The following is a 20,772-nucleotide window of genomic DNA, read 5'->3' as shown; positions in this document are numbered from 1 at the left end:
GTGTGTGGACAGGCAGCGTCTGCCTGCTGGGCCTCAGGGCCTGGGGTGGGAGCACGTGCGGACAGGGAAGGAATCCAGGAGCTGGCAGAGGGTTTTTCACCCTCCCTTCTGAGGACTGCCCGGCTCTCCTGGCTCCACTCATTCTCCACTTGGCAGTCCCAGGTGTCATCTGTATTACCACGTGTCCTTTACATATGTGTGTCCTTCAGACGGTGAGCCTCAGTGGAGAGGGAAGTGCTGGGCGCCAGCTGGGCAGGGAAGCTTGTAAAAGTCAATTGAGAGGGGCCCCGACGCGAAAGCGTAACGGTTAAGGTCCTCGCCTTAAATGCACCAGGATCCCATAGGGACACCGGTTCTAGTCCAGGGAGCTGCACTTCCCATCCAGCTCCTTGTTTGTGGCCTGGGAAAGCAGGCTACTATATCTGTCGATCTAGTACATTTGTGGTCATTCGCTCCAGTTGCCATGGGAAACAACTGTGGGGAGTGTGTGGCTGAAGGTGCAGTGGCTACGATTTTTGACTGCTCAGAGAAGCCTCTCCTAGAAGATGCAGTGTAGGGGGCAGGTCACATGGATTTGTTTAAAATATATATATATATTTTCTATTGTAAAGGCAATTTACAGAGAGAAGGAGAAACAGAGAAAGATCTTCCATTCACTGGTTCACTCCCCAGAGAGCAGCTATGGCCAGGACTGAGCTGATCTAAAGCCAGGAGCTTCTTCTGGGTCTGCAAGTGACAGGATCCCATATGGGTGCCCAGTCGTGTCCTGACTGCTCCAGTTCCAACCAAGCTCCCTGCTGTGGCCTGGGAAAACAGTTGAGGACGGCCCAAACCTTGGGACCTTGCAGCAATATGGGAAACTCAGGAGAAGCTCCTGGTTCCTAGTTTCAAATTGCTCAGCTCTGGCCATTGCAGCCATTTGGTGAGTGAAGCAGTAGATGGAAGATCTTTGTCTCTCATTCTCTGTGTAAAATCTGCCTTTCCAATAAAAAATTGCCAGAGACCAGCTCAGCTGACTTCAGAGCTCGAGGAGGATGTGCGGATCGGCGAGAAGGCAGACAAGACACGTGGACCACTAGAGCATGATGCTCATAATGGACAACTCAGAAAAGTTGCCTTCTTTATTTATGCAGAAGTCATCACAAGCCTTTGCACAACATCCAGTTGTTTCACTTTTACTTCATGGTTAAAAGAATACAAAAACAATCCTAAAAAAATTATTTCACTTCAAAGAAAACATTCTCAGCAAGCCATTACTCTTGCAGACCTGCAGACACCCGGCTGAAGCCAGGAGCTCCACGGTTGGCAGTACATGCGGTTACATAGTGACAGGTGGTTTACTTACATCCAAAGTCAATTTTCACTAAACCTAAACTAATAATAATATCAAGAATATAAAATTCAAAAGGAAGCTTATAAATGAAGAGATTATAAAGGCATATGTCATAGATTCTTTATTAAATCTCACAATCAATCACTGGTTACCTCACCTAGTACTGATTCAGTTGTTTTTGTTTTGTTGAAGGACAGTGGGCAGGATCAGGGCAGTTCAGCCTTTCTCTGAATGGAAGACCTTCACAAGAAACTTATCTTTTTCAACTATTTCCTTTCCCTAAATATAAGTGGCAATATAAGGTATAAGTTTCAAACCATTTTCCTCTAGGGGCTCACAGCATTTGTCTGCCTTTAGAAGATGCCCCGTATACTTTCTGCTTTTTGTGGTGGGAAGCCAAAATGCGTCATTCCGTGTAATGCAGCAGTTCGAAGCTGCGCAGTAAAAAAAACTACTTGTGCTTCCATTATTGTCAACTGTTGCCAAGCCATTTCTTAAGGAGGACATCATGCATTTTAGGGTAAGTTCCAGGACAAAGGTGGGCACATAATAAGAGGTTTGGGAACAATGTGCACTCAATTGTACTATTGCATGCTTCTAACTGTGTGTCATTGTCTTAAGTTGCCAACGACCCTTTTCCCATAACATGATTGAAAATAATCAGTTTCAGGTGTCATACCAGTAATTCCATGAACTAGCAGAGAGGTGATGGACTGCCCATACAATGGGGTGAGGCAGCAATGAGGTGATTAGAGACATCCTGCCCGGCCGTGCTAGGCAGCCAGAGCAACTCCTGGCCGTGCTGGGGAGAAGCACTCATTACACCTTGTGCCATCTGTCCCAACTGTGTGGCTTCCTACAAAAAGCCAGGTTTTTTTTTTTTTGTTTTTTTTTTTAAGAAAAATCCTCAACAAAGCAGAAGTGAAACGTGACAGTCTATTGGGAGGATTACACCATGCCATACGGGATTTGTCCTGTGGCAGCAAGGGTGGCCCTGCAGGGCAGGCCGGTCATTTGCTGGCCACCACGTGTGCCCACTCCATCTCGGGCTGCCCCTTGACTTCCAACAAGCACTTTTGCAAAAATAAAAAAACTACTCTTTAAATTCATATGAAGTCTCCAGGACGTTGAATAGCTCAAAACAATTTTTTAATGATTTATTTTGAGGCTGGCATTGTGACTCAGTGAGTAGAGCTACCACCTGCAATGCCTGAAACCCTTATGGGTGCTGTTCAAGACCAAGCTGCTCCACTTCCAATCAAGCTCCCTGACAAGGTGCCTGGGAAGGGCCCGGTGCGATGGCGCAGTGGTTAAGGTCCTTGCCTTGCACGCCTGGGATCCCATATGGGCGCTGGTACTAATCCCAGCAGGTCCACTTCACACCCAGTTCCCCTTCCATCCAGCTCCCTGCTTGTGGCCTGGGAAAGCAGTCAAGGACAGCCCAAAAGCCTTGGGACCCTGCACCTGTGTGGGAGACCTGGAGGAGGTTCCTGGTCCCTGACTTCAGATTGGCGCCGTTGCACTCACTTGGGGAGTGAATCATTGGACGGAAGATCTTCCTCTCTGTCTCTCCTCCTTTCTGCATATCTGACTTTGTAATAAATAAATAAATCAATCTTAAAAAAAAAAAAAAAAGAAAGGCAGAGTTACAGAGTACAGGGGAGAGATCCTCCATCTACTGGTTTACTCCTCAAATGGCCACAACAGCCAAGGCTGGGCCAGGCCAAAGCCAGGAACCAGGCACCTCATCCAAGTCTTCCACATGGCTTAGGCCATCTCTGTTCCACAAGTACTTAGGCTATCTCTGTTCCTTTCCCAGAAACTTTAGCAGGGAGCTGGATCAGAAGTGGAGCAGCTGGGACTCCCACTGATGCCCAAATTGGATGTCAGCATGTCAGGTACCAGCACCACCAAAAACAATCTTGACAAAGGAAAAAAAAAAGTTGGTGATCTAACAGTTTCCAATTTCAGAATTTACTATAATGCAATAGTGGTCAACTCAGCTTAGTATTGGCATAATGATGGACATACAAACCCACGAATTAGAATTGAGAGTTTATACATAAACTCAACCTCGGCAGAAGCTGCCGGGTTCAACAGGACTTGATCCCCAAAACTCACGTGGCCATGAAGACTGCATTCTTGATGAGCAGTGGCTGATGACGGAAACGAGATCTAGTTATGGCTTTGGTGGGTGGGTGTGTGGGCGGCCGTGAGGCCAGGGGGCTGGCTCTGGGAAGGCAGGTGTTGAGAGTGCTGGTCCCAGCAGCAGGCTTGCGTCCTGTGTCTCAGTTTCATGGCTCACCTCGGCATGGCTCCCTCGCCTCTGCTCCTCTAATGCCAGCTGCCCCACAGGCCAAGCTGACAAAGCTCCCCAGCCTCGTGAACTTCCAACTATAGGGTGGCTTAAGGAAGCCTCTCTTGTGTGTCAGAGCAACAAGAAGCTGCTGAGTGCAGGTGCCAAGTTCATTCAACAGGGAGAGGATGATCTTTCCCACCAACACTATCAAAATATCTGGGGTTTCAAGCAAACTGGCTGCAACTTGAAACTGACAGCAGGAGCCAGGAGAGGGCAGTGCGCAACTAGGAGAGCTGAGATGGATTTTGAAAGCGGGTGGCCAGAGGGTTTCTATCCAGAGAGATGCACAACTCGACACAGCAGAGGATGGCTCAAGTCCTTAACCCTACACCCACAAGGAAGATTTGGAAGAAGCTCCTGATGGCTCCTGGCTTCAGGCTGGCTCAGCTCGGGCTGAGGCGGCCATTTGGGGAGTGGATCAGGAAATGGAAGATGTCCCTCTGTCTCACTCGGTGATACTTGCCCCTGAGGGTTTCAGCTTCTTGCCAACCGCTGTCTTGAATGCAGAACGCCCTAGCAGGTTCTTCTCAAGGCTCTTAGCTCCTGCCTGCAGCAAAGCTGGACTTCTACTGTACCTCAAACACACCTAACTAAAAATGATAAACAAGGTCAGTTAAAAACCACACAACATTTAGAATAAACATAGTGATAAATTTCCATGACTGTGGATTTGGCAATGGATGCTTAAACAGATCTGACAAGTGTACCATCAAAAAATGGAGTGGATGGGCCCGGCGCGGTGGCGCAGTGGTTAAGGTCCTCACCTTGCACGCCCAGGATCCCATATGGGCGCCGGTTCTAATCCTGGCAGCCCCGCTTCCCATCCAGCTCCCTGCTTGTGGCCCGGGAAAGCAGTCGAGGACAGCTCAGAGCTTTGGGACCCTGCACCCACGTGGGAGACCCGGAAGAGGCTCCTGGCTTCAGATCGGCATAGTATCGGCCGTTGCGCTCACTTGGGGAGTAAATCATCGGACAGAAGATCTTCTTCTCTTTCCTCCTCTCTGTATATCCGCCTTTCCAATAAAAAAAATAATAAAAATAAATCTTTTAAAAAAAAATGGAGTGGGGTACAGGGTGGGGGGCAGTGTCGCGGTTCTGTAAGCCAATCCTCTGCCTGCAGTGCTGGCATCCTATACGGGCACTGGTTGTGTCATGGCTGCTCCACTTCCCATCCAGCTCACTGCTTGCGGTCTGGGAAAGCAGTAGAGGATGGCCCAAGTCCTTGGGATCCTACACTCACGCAGAAGACCCAGAAGAAGCTCCTGGCTTACACCTTCAGATCAGCACAGGTCTAGCTGTTGTGTTCATTTGGGGAGTAAACTAGCAGATGGAAGATCTCTATCTCTCTTAAAAAAAAAAAAAAAAAAAAAGACCAACTGACCAAGCATAATGGGGAGGAGGGAGATTGGTCAAAAGGAGGAACCCATGGAGAAACAGCAAATCCTGGTGCTCCACTACGCAGGGCAGCCACTGTGGAGGAGCAGGTGAGAGCAGTCCTCAGGCTCCAAACGGAAAGGCCAGGAAAGACACACTAATGAGCTGATTCCTCCAGGTCACACTGTGCCCATGCACTGTACAAACATTGCGAGTCATCTAAAACAAAAACCAATGAGGCATTAAATAAAGGCAACTCCTAGGAAATGAGCAACATCAAGGTCATATGCCTCCTGGTGGCTGGCAGGAGTATCCATCCAGCTGGAGTGTCCCCATGCTGGGTTTCCACTGGACTTGCCAAACCCAGAACACCTCTTCTATTTCCTCATTCTTTTCCTGAAACTTCCGCTATTTATTCTTATACCATAGGCTTCTTATACCAAAGAGTGTGAACTCTTCAAGTTTCTGATCTGACACTCAGGGTACCCCAGTGCTTCATATGCCTGACTCAGATCCCTGCAGGGAGAACTCGCCCACCAGCACTTCTGTATACCAGCCCTCTCCGACCCTCCCAGGGGTCAGATTGGAGCAGGACTCTGACCCTGGCTTATCTGCCTTACAGCTGAACTTTCAGTCCTCAAAAGACCACGGCTTCTGACGCATGTGGGCAGATGGCCTCGCCCTACTTCCAGAGTGGCGAACTGGGAGACAGGCCAGGAGAGCCAGAGGCCCATGAGCATTGCCCGCCCACTGCCACAAGCCACATGTGGTCCTCTGACACGTGTCACTCAGCACACCTCTGGTACTTTGTTCTTGTTTTTAAAGATTTGCTCACTTATTTTGAAAATTAGAATTACAGAGGGAGAAACAGAGATCCTCCAAGGCTGGTTCACGCCCCAGCTGGCTTTGATGGCTCCAGCTGGCCCCAGCTGGCCCCAGCTGGCCGCGATGGCCCTAGCTGGCTGCGATGGCCCCAGCTGGCCGCAGTGGCCAGGGCTGGGCCAGGCTGGCAAGCAGCAGCTCAGGAGCTGCCTATTTCTTACAAGCACTTGTGTTCTCCACTTGAATTCATTTATTATTTTTTTCATTTTTATTTGAAAGGCAGAGTTCAGAGAGAAGGAAACACACAGAGAGGTCTTCTGTCCACTGGTTCACTCCCACATGGAGGCAATGGTCAGAGCTGAGCCGACCCAAGGCCAGGAGCCAGGAGCTTTTTCCGTGTTTCCCATGTGGGTGCCACTGTGGGCTGAAGCTTAGCACATTATGCCAAGGTGCTGGCCCCATATTCTCCACTACTGAACACACACACACACCTCTCACTTTGCCATTTCTTTTCAAAATTTCTCTAGGTCTAACCACACGTGTGAAAGGACGCACAGGCTGAGCAGTGGCCTCGATTCAAAGCGCATGGCTATAGCTAAGCACAGCAACGCTGGCTGGATCTTCCTCTGCTGGCCCTCAACCCGCTGCCGGACACAGGACAGGTCTTGTCCTCAAGCACGCCATCATCCTGGAGAAATCACGTTTCTTCAGGGCCCCCACTGGATGCCATCGGCTAGACCTCGTCCACAGGTTTCTAAAATAAACCACTTAACGCAGAGGAAAATATCACTAACAGGAAAAGCAGTATCGTTGGCCATAAACCTCAAAACCCACAAAGCCAGCACAGCACGGGGGTTGCTTTTCTATTGCTGCCAACAGTATCTTAACACGGGCAAGCCTAATGTCTGACCTCTGCCCAAAAAGTAGAGAAAAGTGCACAAGATGGGAGCGGGCGGCGAGGCTGTGCTGCTGCCAGAGGACTAGCCAGGCCCCCACCAGTGCTCCATGGTGGGAGAAGGCTGGCCCTTTGGTGCCAGCACCTGGCAGCGAAACTCACTACCAGGCAGGGAACTAAGCAGTGAGACGGGGCAGCCGGTAGCCAAGGGGGACCTCTCAGGCTGGCACAGCCCAGGCTGCAGGCGCCTGCCGGTGCAGGGGACATGCACAGGGCAGAGGCCCCGGCAGTACTGACTAGAGCATTGCCCACAGGAGTGGAGCCCCGTTTTTCCTCACTTCTTCCTCTTCTGGGAAACAGTGGGTGGGGAGCTTTCTGCATGTAGTTCCCTCGAGCCTGCCCCAGACCTAACAATCCCGTTGGTGCAGGGAGGGGTGTATGTGCGTGTTTCTGCTGTTGGGGGTCGAACCCCACACAAGGGCAACAACTTCAGGTATAACTGCCAGTTTGCTTACTCGTCCCACTCCACCCAAAACTTGCTTTCTTAAATTTTGTCCTGTCCCTCTTACACACATGGGCTAGTGTCCACCTACCCACCTTAACAAACTTACTTCCAGGTCCCCGGAGGCACAGAGGGTAGGAGTGAGTGAGGGCTTAGATGGTCTACTCCCGGCAGGGCTGTGGAGGACTGCGTGCAGGCGGCCTGCTCTGCGCGCAATGCCGCGCGCGTGTGGGAGCCGGCCTGGGGTCCTCAACTGTGCCCACCCAGGACCTCGGGCCAAGGTGCCGCCCTCGGAGCAGTCAAGGCCTCTGGGTCGGGGTGCCCCTGGGCACGGCGGGGTTCCTGGTCTGCAAGAAGGGGCAAAAACATGGGGAGGGAGGAAGCCTGCCTGCCACGCCGCTGCCTGCCGCGCGGCGACGGCCAAGCCGCCACAATTCATCAATTTTGAGATAACTTCTTCCTGAATCGTAAGGAATAGGGAAACCAGCGTTTTATCTTCTTAGGCCAGGTCAAGCCGGGCGGGCTCCCGCCATCAGCGGACAGGGCGGGAACAGTGCTAGTCGCGGGGGGCTGACGCGAGAGCAGGGCCCCGACAAGGCGGGTCTCGTGATTGAAAATATATTTCACATCAGTCGGCCATCACTTCAGAAATTCCCGTTGTCCATTACAAGTGCGTGAGGCATCCGAGGAAGCAGCTGCCATTTATTCAGCACGCCCGCTCCTCTCTCCCCACAAGCGCGAAGGTGGGTTCAGGCTGTCCTGTACGCGCCCCTCCGCCGCCGTCGCGGCTCTGTGACGTCACGCCTCTCCGGGGGGGCGGTGCTCCGCCAGGGCAGGGCTACGTGCTGACGTCAGGCGTCGGGGCGGGGCCGAGAGTTTGGTGCCCCGGAGCGGGGTGTCGGCGCCTCACTCGGGTGGAGCCGCGCCGGAGACAGGTAACTGCGCGCGGCTGCGCTCTGGGAGCAGGAGTCGGGGGCCGCGGCGCCCGCTGGCTGCAGTCGGAGGCCGCAGCCCGGGTGAGACCCCGCGACCTTTGAGCCTTGGACGCCGCGGTGACCCGGAGAGGAGCCGGACAGAGCGGGCGGACGGGGCGGTGGGAAGGGCGCGTCTGACGGACAGGCGCGTCGGCCAATGGCCTCGCGAGGCCGGGCGGGGGGGCCTGGGCGGTCCCCCGCGACGGAAGTGGGGCGCGGCGGCCGGGGTGACCCCAAGGTCGCGCGGCGTCACGTGCCGGGCGGGCCCGGCCGGCTCTGCATCCTTGCGAGGGCGTCCCCGCGCGTCCTTGGTCGGGGCCATCGCGCCCGCGGACCTTGGGGAACGTTCTCCGTGCTGGGACCCCCCTAGATAGCGCCTTTTGGGGAAGTCCTTCACGCCCGTGCGTGAGTCAGTCATCAGCCGTGGAGGCTAACCCGAATCTCCGGGATACGAAGGACCTGCATACGTTGGGAAAATGGAATTGATGACAACGGCTGGTGCGGGTGCAAGCTTCCGTCAACCTTGGCGTGTGTGTTACATTAGGATGTATCGCAGGACTCACTTTGAAAATATCTTAGATTTCTGAGAGTTATGTAAATGGTTGAGAAAGTGGTTTTGGAATGAGATCATCTGTTGTGTGTAATCCTAGCATGGTGCCTCTCTCGTTGGTATTTTGCGATGGTAGGCATGACAGCCGAACTTCGACCTTGGTGCGGTTGGGAATACAGAGGTTCTTCCGCACCAGGGGCCCACACTAGTCCCTGAAGGCCAGTGGCACCTCCCACCGGGGTGGCTTGTTCCTTTACATTACTTCGCAGTTTAGTTTAGCTTGTACTTTAGCTATTACTCATTTGCATACAGATGTTTCAAGGTTGTGTATTGGAAATAAAGAGCTCCCAGACCACTGGCGCCCTGGGTGCTAGGATGGGTGCACAGAAGCCTGAAGCACAGTGCAGGACTCCCCAGGAAGAGAGGAGTTGTCTTAAAGGACACTGGAATAACCCCGGCCTGTGAGGTGGGACATGGTGTCTGAGCCCTTGGGCTCGCGCCCACCGCCCTTCGTGCGGGTTTAGATGGGACTGCTTGGCTGAAATGAGTTGCCACAAGTGCAGTGCATCCCCAGGTACAGGTGACAGTGAAGAAGTAGCAGCCTTGCTGAGCTGAGAGCAGCCGCACTCTGTGGGTGGCCATGCCCCCACCTGCTCTGCCTCCTCTACATCATGCCATGCTCCGCCTTTACTGCGCTTAGCCGTTCTTTTAAGTCTTGCAGTTTAAGATGTTCTGGAAGGGACCCGGCCTGATGGTGCCTTGCAACCGTCGGGATCCCATGTGGGCACTGGTTCCCCGGCTGTTGTGGCCACTTGGGGAGTGAAGTAGCAAATGGAAGATTTTCTGACTCTCCTGCTCTCTGTAAATCTTTCCAATTTTAAAAAAAAAGTTCTGGAGTAACAACTGCAGCGTACCAGGTCCACAGCAGTCACCATGTCGCATTACCTTTGCTGATTGGGTTTGTTTTAAATTGTGCACAAGCACCACTTTAAAATATTTTTTAATTTATTACTTACTTTTATTGGAAAGGCAGGCTGACAGAGAGGAGATTGAGAGAACTTGCATCAGCTGGTTCACTCCCTAAATGGCTTAACAGCCGGAGCTGAGTCGATCTGAAGCCAGCAGCCTGGAGCTGCTTTGTGGTCTCCCATGCAGGTGACAGAGTCCCAAGGCTTTGGGCCATTTGCTGCTTTCCCAAGCTGCAAGCAGGGAGCTGGATGTCCGTGAAGCAGCTGAGACACTCAGTGGTGCCCATTTGGATGCTGGCACTGGAGCGGAGCCATCGCGCTGGTCCCATCATGCCAGAGGCAGCTGGTTGGTAAAGTGACTCGTGCTTCTTGTTTAAGGGCTTTCGCTTCTGTACTTACAGAGGATGCTCGTCTGAAGCATGTTGTGAATGTCGGTCTGACGCCAGGGAAATGCCAAGTTCATGAACAGATAGATGTTCTCTTGTACTTTCTGAAAGACTGTGTGTGGGCCCAGCGGCGTGGCCTAGCGGCTAAAGTCCTCGCCTTAAACGCGCCAGGATCCCATATGGGTGCCAGTTCTAATCCCGGCAGCTCCACTTCCCATCCAGCTCCCTGCTTGTGGCCTGGGAAAGCAGTCAAGGATGGCCCAAAGCTTTGGGACCCTGCACCTGTGTGGGATACCCAGAAGAAGTTCCTGGATCCTGGCTTCGGATGCGCATAGCACCGGCCATTGGGCTCACTTGGGGAGTGAATCATCGGACGGAAGACCTTTCCTCTCTTTCCTCCTCTCTGTATATCTGACTTTCCAATAAATAAATAAATCTTAAAAAAAAAAAAAGACTGTGTGGAACTGGAACTGATATATCTTTAAATATTTAGTAGACATCTCCATTCACCTGGCCTGAAAGCAGCTTTTCACTGCAGTGTTGTCGCTGTAGCAGTTACAGGTTGTGACGTGGGCCCAGGGAGGGGGTGATAGCCTGTGTTCTGGTTGTCTTGGTCCATCAGTTAGTCAGCTTTTCACAGTAGGACCTGATAGGGACTGCTTAATAGATTAAAAGGCTATATATGCTCATTAGCTTGAGGTTCACACTCCAAGAGGGGCAGCCCCCGCATGTAGACACTGAGGGTGGTGGGCTGTGGAAAGCGTGGTGAGGAGCAGGGTGACACGGCTGGTGTGGTCTGTCCTCCAGCTGGCCGGAGGTGTTCATGGGCTCAGCCCTAGCAGGCTGTTCCAGGCATGGCCCCCAGACACTCCCTTCAGACCAGGCTTGGTTCCTGCACTCAGCACTGTCCGTGCAGGATGTGGAGTTTACGAGCCTGAATTGGCAAGCCAGGTCATGTTCAAACCAGAGCCGCATCCTTGCTATTCCGTCCACTGTTGAAAGATAGGTCTGAAGAATCCAATTGTAATTGTGGTTTTGTCTTTTCTTCCTTCATTCCTCCCAGTTTGGTTCACATACTGCACAACTCTCTTGTTTGGTATGTGCATGTTTAGGATTTATTAAGATATGTTTCCTTCTTTGGAAAGCAGAGCCACAGAAAGGGAAGAAGAGACTGAGAGAAAGCTCCTGCCTGTGCAGATCCACTCACAGATGGCTCTCAGTCTGAGCTGGAATGGGAGCCGGGGACTCCGTCCCTGCCCCTTGGGCCCAAGGGCTTGAGCCGTCATCTGCTTCCTTCCCAAGTGCACCAGAGTTGAATTTGAAGCTCTGACCTTGCACGGTGGGATGTGGGCATCCCACATAGCAGCTTAACTGGCTGTGCCACAATGTTGACCCTTCTTGCGTTGTTTTGAGAGTGCTTACGTCAGCTTGACAAGCAGCAGGAAGCTGTCCCAGACGCTGGAGTGCTCACCTCTCCTCTGCTGTGCCCCTCCTCTTGTGTTCATAGTTGCCAGGATTGGGCCAGGCCAAGCTGGAGCCCAGAGACAGCCTGAGTCTGTCGGTGGCAGGGACCCAAGCACTTGAGCTGTCCTCTGGGGCCTCCTGATACGGGATGTGGGCCTGCCCAGCAGTGGCCTCACCTGGCACAGCATTCCCCCTGTTCCGTTGGCCCGGTCGCTCTGTCATCCTGTCTTCCTGCTGTTGGTGTTTGTAGACGGTCTTGTTTAGAGTTGTGATCATCCGAGTTCTTTTCCTTGATAGTAGTCATGTGGATGCTTGCGTTCCTTGTGAAGGTTTGTTTTATCTGAAAGGCAGAGACGGGGAGGGAGATGCATTCCACTGTTGATTCCATCCCCAAATGGCTGCGCCAGTCCAGACTGGGCCAGACGGAAGCAAAGAACCTGGCACTCCATCCGGGTCTCGCGTGTGGGTGAGCCTGCCAAGGATTTGGGTCGTCTGCCATTACTTTTCAGGTGCATTATCAAAGAGCTGAATCAGAAGTGAAGCCGGTGGTGATAGGGGATGCTGGGGCTGCAGCTAGCAGCTTGGCCTGCTGTGCATAGTTCTAGCACCAATAAATTATTTATTTGAAAGGGATGGTGAGAGAGAGACCATCCAACCAAGCCCTCTTCCATCATTTAAATAAACTTAACTGGACGCAGTAGCCAGGGTAGACCGATCAAAGCCAGGAGCTGGGAACAGCATGGCATGGGTGGTCATCTGTTACCCTCTGGCACATTAGCAGGAAACAGGACTGCGATCAGAACAGCCGCGTCTGACCTGATGCACCGCTGACATGGTGTGTCGTCTATGATGCCAGCCCTACCCTGGCTCTTGATCTCAGGGGTGATCCTTCTTGGCTCACCGGAGGTCTCGGGTGACCTGTTAGGAAACTCTGCTCTGGGCCCGGCAGTGTGGCCTAGCAGCTAAAGTCCTCTCCCTGAACGTGCTTGGATCCTGTATGGGCATCGGTTCTGGTCCTGGCGGCCCCGCTTCCCGTCCAACTCCCTGCTTGTGGCCTGGGAAAGCAGTAGAGGACGGCCCAAAGCCTTGGAACCCTGCAAGTGTTTGGGAGACCTGGAGGAGGTTCCTGGCTTCTGGATTCAGATTGGCTCAGCACCGGCCGTTGCGGTCACTTGGGGAGTGAATTATCAGACGAAAGATCTTCCTCTCTGTCTCTCCTCCTCTCCGTATATCTGCCTTTCTGATAAAAATAAATTAATCTTGAAAAAAAAAAAAAAACTCTGCTCTCACTGATGCCCTCTGTGTAGGGTGCCGGGGACTGCCCCGAAGCCGATGGGAGTTGGGAGACTTCTTGTGGCTGTTTTGCACTGGGCCTGGTGAGAACAGCCTGCCTGGGAGGGAGGGGTGTGGCCTTTTACCTGCTGGGCAGGGTTGGAATGTAGGCCCTTACCTTGTTTGCAAGGACATTAATGTGGTCATGAGGCAGCTTGGAAGTCTGCGCCCACGCGGGTGGGTGGGGCTGCAGTGTTTCTGGGGCCTTTGGCACAGATGGAGTAATTCACACTTTCTCAGCACCCTGAAAACATCCCTGTCCACGTGCTCTTTGGACCACCTCAGAACGCCCCTGGCCTGGCAGCCCCTTGTCCAGGGAAGGGACAGAACCATCAGATCCAGGGACCAAAATTCACCAGGCTCTGGCCTCTGACGTGAGCCCCTCAGGGCTGCCGCCCCATGGCCAGGCGAGCTACGTTGGCGTCAGCGCTGAATTGGACTCGGCCCCTTGTGCAGGCATTAGCGTGGCTGCCACTCCACACCAGCTAATGTTTAGCTTTAATGTGGGAACTGGAACTTTAAATCTCCCTAGTTCGTTGTTAGTTTTTTTTTTTTTTAGGATTTATTTATTTTTATTACAAAGTCAGATATACAGAGAGGAGGAAAGATAAAGAGGAAGATCTTCTGTCTGATGATTCACTCCCCAAGCAGCCACAACAGCTGGAGCTGAGCCGATCTAAAGCCAGGAGCTTCTTCTGGGTCTCCCACACAGGTGCAGGGTCCCAAGGCTTTGGGCTGTCTTCAACTGCGTTCCCAGGCCACAAGCAGGGAGCTGGATGGGAAGTGGGGCTGCCGGGATTAGAACCGGCGCCCATAGGGGATCCTGGACTTTAGCTGCTAGGCTATCACACCAGGGCCAGTCGTCAGTTTTTATTTTTGTTTACTAGAGAGGTAGAGAGAGATCGGGATTGATCCACTCCTGAAGTGCCCGCAGCAGCAGGGACTATGCCAGGCCGAAGCCTCCCTCGGAAGTGGCACAGACCCAGCTACTTGAGCCCGCCACCCATGCCTGCCAGGTGCTAGGTGCATGTTAAGAGGAAGCTGGGTCAGAAGCAGAGCTGGGGCTTGAACCCAGGTCCTCCAATATGCGCTTTGCCTGTCACATGCTGGTGCCAAATGTCAACTCTGAAGTAATGTTTTTAGAGAAAACTGCTCAGGAACAATTGGCATGCTGCTTGATTCATCCAGTTAAGTTGTACATTCAAGGGGCACGTGTTCCACCCAGCATGAGGGGCACCTGCATCCCATGTCAGTGCCTGCGCTCGGCTTGCAGCTCCCAGTGCTACATTCCTGCTAACCTGGACCCAGGTGGCAGCAGTAATGTCTCAAGTGGTTCCTGCCACTCAGGTGGGAAGTATGGGTTGAAGTGCTGCTGCCAATCAGTATCTGGCATCAGGAGTATTTGGGGAGTAAACTTACAGATGAAGATGTCTCTCTGTCATTCTGCCCTTCAAATAACTAGGACTCAGCACAGTAGCCTAGTGGCTGGAGTCCTCATCTTACATGCTCCGGGATCCTGTATGGGTGCCAGTTCCTGTCCCGGCTGCTGCACTTCCCGTCCAGCTTCCTACTTGTGTCCGGGAGAGCAGTAGAGGACGGCCCAAAGCCTTGGGACCTGCACCCACGTGGGAGACCCAGGGGAGGCTCCTGGCTCCTAGCTTCGGATGGGCTCGACTCCAGCCTTTGCAGCCGCTTGGGAAGTAAACCAGCAGATGTAGGGTCTTTTTGTCTCCTTCGCTCTGTAAATCTGACTTTCCAATAAAATAAACCTTTAAAAACAAACAACAAATGAATAAATTTTTAACAAAGAAAAAAGGCTACCCAAGGCTGGGCTAGGCAGTTGAGACGCCATTTGAGAGGCATCCTGTAGCACAGTGTCTGGGTTCGAGTCCCAGCTCTGCCAGTTTAGACTCTGGGAGGCAGCAGGAGCAGGTTTTGGCACAGGTCCTTGCATCCTTGGCACCCACACGGAGATCCGGGTCCCGTGGCCGGCCCCTGACTGCAGCCCCGTGATTGTGACACTGGGGAGTGAACCAGTGCAAGGAAGAGCTCTCCTTGTCTGTCCTCTCTGCCTTTGAAAGAGATGAAAATGAGGAAATGTTAAGGAAGATCCCTGAGACTGGTAAAGAGATCTGCTTGTGTATGACTGTGGGGCCTGGAGCGCAGGGCCAGCCGCTCTGTGCCAGCCTCCTGTGAGGCTCCGCCGCTGGGTCACACATGGCAGGAGCTCATGCCCAAGGGAGGCGTCACGTGTTGATCCCAAAGCCCTTTTTGTAGCAAGAACTCTGGAAGACTGGGGACCTTTGAGATCCACCATGATCTCCAGTGTGCAGTGGCTTCCTCTACCTCATTCCATAACGTACCGAGCTCCTGGCCTGTGGGCTGGATATGGTGTCCAGGTTGTGGCCGCGCCCTTGTCAGAGAGAAGCCAGAGCAGCTTGGCTCCAGGTGGTTCACAGCTTGCAGGAAAGGGTTTAGGTAGTTGAATGTGTCTAGCCTAAGGCTGTTCTTAAAGCTGATCTGGGCGTGAGCCAGAACTTCCACTGCCTGCCTTTTGTCAGAGAGAGGGAGCCTGGGCTGCTGACCAGAACCAGAAGTGTCTGGCGTCGGCTGGACGGGTCTGCCAGGTGGACAGTGTGCAGCTGTCCTAGCTGTCCCTGTTGCAGTCGTCTGCTGAGGGATGCTTTTTTCTGTAGCCTGAAGCCCTCCAGCTGTGCAGGTGGCTGTGCATCATGATGTCTTCACAGCTTCACCTGGTGGAGTGGCTGGGGGTGCCTAGAGGTGCGGTACCTGTTGTTGGGCTGTTAGGCTCCAGAGTCCGGGGTAGCCAGGGGAGGCCGCTGGGGTCAAGGACAGCCTGGCTATGTGGCAGGAAATGGGCCTGAGGAACAGGAGCTCAGCAGTGCTGTTGCTGCCCTCGGCACTTGGGCTCTTTGGCTTCCGTTTATGAATGGAAGACACTGGTGTGTCGCTGGTGGCGGGAAGAGCGGCTGTAAGTTACTGCCGGCCTCTGAGGGGACCCGGGGCTCGAGGCTGCATGCTCTGCTACCTCCAGCACACGTTGCTCTCCCCTGCCGGGGGTAAGGAGCCACTGTCATTTTCCCGAGCAGGTCTCGTGGCCCTCACAGTCAGCTCTGCCCCTCCTCTGCTGTTCTTTGTGGCAAGGGGACAGTGCCAGACGCGGAGTTCTCCCCGTCAGTCTCTGGGTGCATTTTGAGAAAATCTGAGCCAAGAGGAAGGTTTTATAAGTGAAGAGATTTCTAAAAATGTTTTTATTCATTTTGAAAAAGTTCAGAGAAAGAGATAGCTTCCATCCTGTGGTTTCCTCTCCAGATGGCTGTAGTGACCAGGGCTGGGGGGGCCAGGCCCAAGCCAGGAGCCAAGAGCATTGGGTGGATGTGGCTGACACGGGCTCAGACAGTAAGGCTGTCTCCCGCTGCTTTCCCAGGCAGTTACCAGAGAGCTGGACCAGAAGTAGAACAGCTGGGATGTACACCAGCATCCATATAGGATGCCTGTATTGGAAGTGGCAGTTTAGCCTGAAATACTATAATGCCAGCCCTAGAATTTTTCTTCTAAGATTATTTATTTATGTGAAAGGCAGAGTTTTATAGAGAGAGGGAGAGGGGAAAGAGAGGGATCTCCTGTCTGCTAGTTTACTCCCCAAATGGCCGCGGTGGCCAGCTGTGCCAGGCCAGAGCTAGAAGCCCAGAGGATCTTCCAGGTCTCCCATGTGGGTTTAAGGGCACAGCACAGGAGCCCTCTTCCTCTGCGTTCCTAGGCACGTTAGTAGGCAGCAAGATTGGAAGTAGGACAGCCAGGTCTTGAACCTGTGTGTGCGTGGAATGCTGGCACTGCACATCCTTTTCCTCCTTTCCCCCTCCTCAGGATGATGGTTTTACGTAGTGTTTATTCCTACGTAGTTGGTAACCTGTTTCAGAGCCTGGGTTTCCTTCAGGGAGGTGTGGGTGTGGAGTTTGATCCCAGGAACAGGCAGGCGTTAGGTCAGCGAGGTCTTTTTATTGCCTGGACCCCTGACGCAGCCTTCCACCCTCTCATTTGACCTTTGGCCGCAAGGCCAAGGTTCTGTCCCAAGGTCCCATGGCCAGGCTGCCTGCCCCTTGGCAGCTGAGGTATTGGAGAAGCCCAGCCTGTGTTCTTGCACTTTTCCTGGACCAGGCGATTGCTCAGAGTGGCAGCACATGGCTGGGGACCCTTTGATGGCAGTGACTGCCCTGAGCCCCTCATCTCTGCTGGACGCCCCACTTGATAGTACTGCTGGTTAGGAAAAGCTTCCCTCCTTTCACTTGCACTGCATGCCCTGCCTCCATCCAGAACGCATTGGTGCTCCATCCCTCCTTTTTCTCCTCCTCCTCCTCCTTTTCCTCCTGTCCCCCTCCACAGCTCCTTCCCCTTACTTCCCTCCTGTCTGGTATGCCAGGCCTTCCTCTCCGTTGACCTAGCCTTTCACCCCCGTCTCCAGGCCAGGGGATCCAGGGTGCTGAAGGGCCGCCGGGCTGCTTGTTGATAGTAGAGAAGTAAGGTGCTGTGTACGGTTACCGGTCCTGTGGGTTTGTGCACTGTCCAGGGGGTATAGGTGGGCAAGTGATGCAGTGGTGGCATAGTGGTGCCCAGTGTGCTCAGAAGTGCTCTGTGGGACCCAGTGTGCTCAGGACAGCGCTGCATGCCCTGCAGGAGGGCGTGGTGGTGCCCAGGGTGCTCAGACAGGGCCACGTGCCCTCCAGGCAGGTGCGGTGATGCCCAGTGTGCTCAGGACAGGGCCGCATGCCCTCCAGGCGGGCGCGGTGGTGCCCAGTATGCTCAGGACAGCGCCATGTGCCCTCCAGGTGGGCGTGGTGGTGCCGAGGGTTCTCAGCTCATGCCCTCAGACTCAGCCAGGAGGCCCTGGGCAAGGCCTCTGGTTTTGTTTGCTCTCCTGGCACCACAGGGGCCATCCCATGTCTGTCTTTTGCCTCTCCTGTTCTGGAGTGAAACCCCCTCCCAGGTGGCTGGAGGATCCTCACCTCCCGAGCACTCAGTGTTAGCAGTCTCTGGAGTGCATTTTATGTTTGTTTCCTCTGCTCAAGAGGAGATTATTTAAGGGTAAGCAGAGTGTTTTCTGTTGTCTGTGTTTCCCACAAAGCTGTGAGCACAGCAGGTGCTTGACAGTTTTGGGCTGGATCAGAGAGCATCTGAGTCCTGATCCTGATTCCTTAGTCATTGTTTTATACAGTGTAGGACTTAGACTGCCGTGTCTGCATCGTTATGCTGGGGTGAGATTCGGCTCCTGAGTGGCAGTGGCAGTGGCTGTTCCCCCTGGCTCCCAAGGCTTACTGTATGGCCCCTGCGTAGGTGTGCATCCTATGGCAGGCACTCTCACGAGTGCATCCACACACCACATCTTTCTCCACAGCAGATTCAGGCTCTAGTAGCCTTTTCTCCTGGAGTGTTCTTAATTTTAACTTTGTTTCTTGCTCTTTTGTGCAGGCTGCGGTAAAAGGCTTCAGGACTAAAATGTTCCACTTAAGGACTTGTGCTGCTAAGTTGCGGCCCTTGACGGCCTCCCAGACTGCTAAGACATGTGCCCAGAGCAGGCCGCCAGCGGCCAGGACGTTTCCGCAGGCTCGGTGCTACTCAGCACCAGTTGCCGCCGAGCCCTTTCTCAGTGGGACTAGTTCAAACTATGTGGAGGAGATGTACTGTGCTTGGCTGGAGAACCCCAAGAGTGTACACAAGGTAAGGCTCAGGTCTGTGGGCGCTCAGCTTTGTGTGTGGGTCTATGCCAACTGCCACCCAGGTAAGTGTGTGCGCCAGGCAGTCGGCTGCAGCCTCACAGTTACCACCGTGTCCGCATCAGCCTGACTCAGCCCAAGCAGAAGCCAGCAGAGGTGCCATAATTAAACCCTTGAGGACCCGAGGAGGCACATGCCTGCAGCTCCATGAGGAAACATGTTTGCAGATCCATGAGAAAACATGCCTGTGGCTCCATGACAATATGAGGAAACATGCCTGTGGCTCCATGACAACGTGAGGAAACACGCCTGTGACTCCATGACAGCGTGAGGAAGCACGCCTGCGGCTCCATGACAACGTGAGGAAGCACGCCTGCGGCTCCATGACAACGTGAGGAAGCACGCCTGCGGCTCCATGACAACGTGAGGAAGCACGCCTGCGGCTCCATGACAACGTGAGGAAGCACGCCTGCGGCTCCATGACAACGTGAGGAAGCACGCCTGCGGCTCCATGACAACGTGAGGAAGCACGCCTGCGGCTCCATGACAACGGGAGGAAGCACGTCTGTGGCTCCATGACAACGTGAGGAAGCACGTCTGTGGCTCTGTGAGGACCTGAGGCACATACCTGTAGCCCCACAAGGATGTGAAGAAGCATATGTGTGTGCCCTCCATGACTTCCCCAAGACCCGCCTCAGAAGGCCCACCCTGAAGGGAAGTGCGTGGAGAAGGGGGGCACCCTGTCCCCGAGGACACGCTCCATAGGAGAGCCTGCCTCACATGCGCCTCCCATGACTCCTGTGTTAGGGCCTTTTGGTCATCGTGCCCTGGTTTTCCCATTTCTTTGTAATTTCTGTTTCCTGTAAGGGCTCTTTCTCCCCATCCCCTCCTTTGCATGTCAGTGGGAGGCATGCCTGGAGACAGTGTCCCTACCTCTTTGTGGCCAGGGAATGAATTTGAAATGTGGGCATGATGGACAACCTGGCACAGGGTTGAAGACAGTACTGTGTTGAGTCTTATGCCACGTGCATAGGGCAGTGGGGAGTGGGAAAGCAGATGCGTCTGCGGGGAAGGCAGTTGAGCCCCCACAGCCTGTTCCACTCTTCATTCCACTGTTCCTGCTCTGAGACCTCAGGGTCATGGCTTCCTGGGCCAAGGGCCGCTGGGAGTGAGCATCAGCTTCAGTGCTGTGACCTTGAGCAATGGGCCTGCACCTACGGCCGCAGTGCAGAGCCAGTCCATCCTCTTCTGTTCCTGGGGTCTTCTGGAAGCCCCTGGACCATAGTCCTGTAGGGAAAGTATGCAGGCAGATGGCCCAGGAAGAAGTGCCTGTGGAAGCAGCCTGTGTTGGGCTGGAGGGTCGCTCAGGTGATCTTGAATTGGACATGCCCCTGGCAGGCCTAATCTTGGGCCTCGTTCTCTTCAGGGCACCCTTTGTGGGCCAGCCCACAAAGTCACCTTCAGGAAATCTGTGGTAGGAAGATGCAGCCAGCAGTCAACTGCTGCTGCGAGGATTTCATGTTGGGGACGGGATGGCTCTGTGTTTCCTAGACCAGCGCCTGGGAGGAGGTTACCACCTCCCACCGGGCATTGCTGGAGGACCCTGGCTGCAGCGTGGTGGTCGGGCCGCTCAGAGCCCCGCATTCTCGTTCACTGAGGCACATTTGTGTGAGCTTTTCTTGTGGAGCCTTCACGGTCAGCTTCCCACAGTGCAGTGAGAACTCAGCCCCCATTGTGCTCTGTATGTGTTCTGGGTGCACCTGCAGGGCTGCGGCTCTCTTCCGTGACCTTTGGCCCTCCAGGCTTATGGAACGCAGCCTGCATTTGCGCACGTGATTCCCCGTCGTGACCAGGAAGCAGCCCTGGGCAACCTGGGATCCACCTGAGCAATGTATGCTTTGAAGAAGAGGGCCTGCTGTACCTGCCACCCAGTCCCAGCCCGGAACTCCTCCCTGGCCAGGGTCCTGTTGTATGACACCACCGCCAGAGCGGGGGAGGGGAGTGTAGCAGGAGGCACAGAGGCGAAAGAGATGGGATGGACTGAGCAGGGATCTGAGAGCTCCATCCAGGTCTCCTGTGTG

At 53.8% G+C, this 20,772-nt stretch overlaps 1 protein-coding gene across 5 annotated transcripts in view; it reads left to right on the top strand.

Moving 5' to 3' along the window:
• Positions 1 to 8,151: 8,151 nt before the first annotated feature.
• Positions 8,152 to 20,772, top strand: part of OGDH (oxoglutarate dehydrogenase) — a 49,228-nt gene continuing 36,607 nt past the window's right edge. For 4 of the 5 annotated variants that reach the window (XM_040965023.1, XM_040965022.1, XM_040965024.1 and 1 more), the window contains exons 1-2: positions 8,160 to 8,220; positions 18,447 to 18,695. In XM_040965023.1, the coding sequence (XP_040820957.1) occupies positions 18,474 to 18,695 (222 nt within the window). In that variant the 5' untranslated portion in view covers positions 8,160 to 8,220; positions 18,447 to 18,473. Of the gene's footprint in view, positions 8,221 to 18,446; positions 18,696 to 20,772 lie in introns of all 5 variants that reach the window. The other variant, XM_040965025.1, reaches the window with a different exon arrangement.

The sequence above is a fragment of the Ochotona curzoniae genome, unplaced genomic scaffold (assembly GCF_017591425.1).
Source record: "Ochotona curzoniae isolate NIBS_2020 unplaced genomic scaffold, NIBS_Ocur_1.0 scaffold_3835, whole genome shotgun sequence".
Taxonomy (NCBI): Eukaryota; Metazoa; Chordata; class Mammalia; order Lagomorpha; family Ochotonidae; genus Ochotona; species Ochotona curzoniae.
The sequence above is the reverse complement of the archived record's forward strand: the minus strand, read 5'-3'. Positions and strand labels throughout refer to the sequence as shown.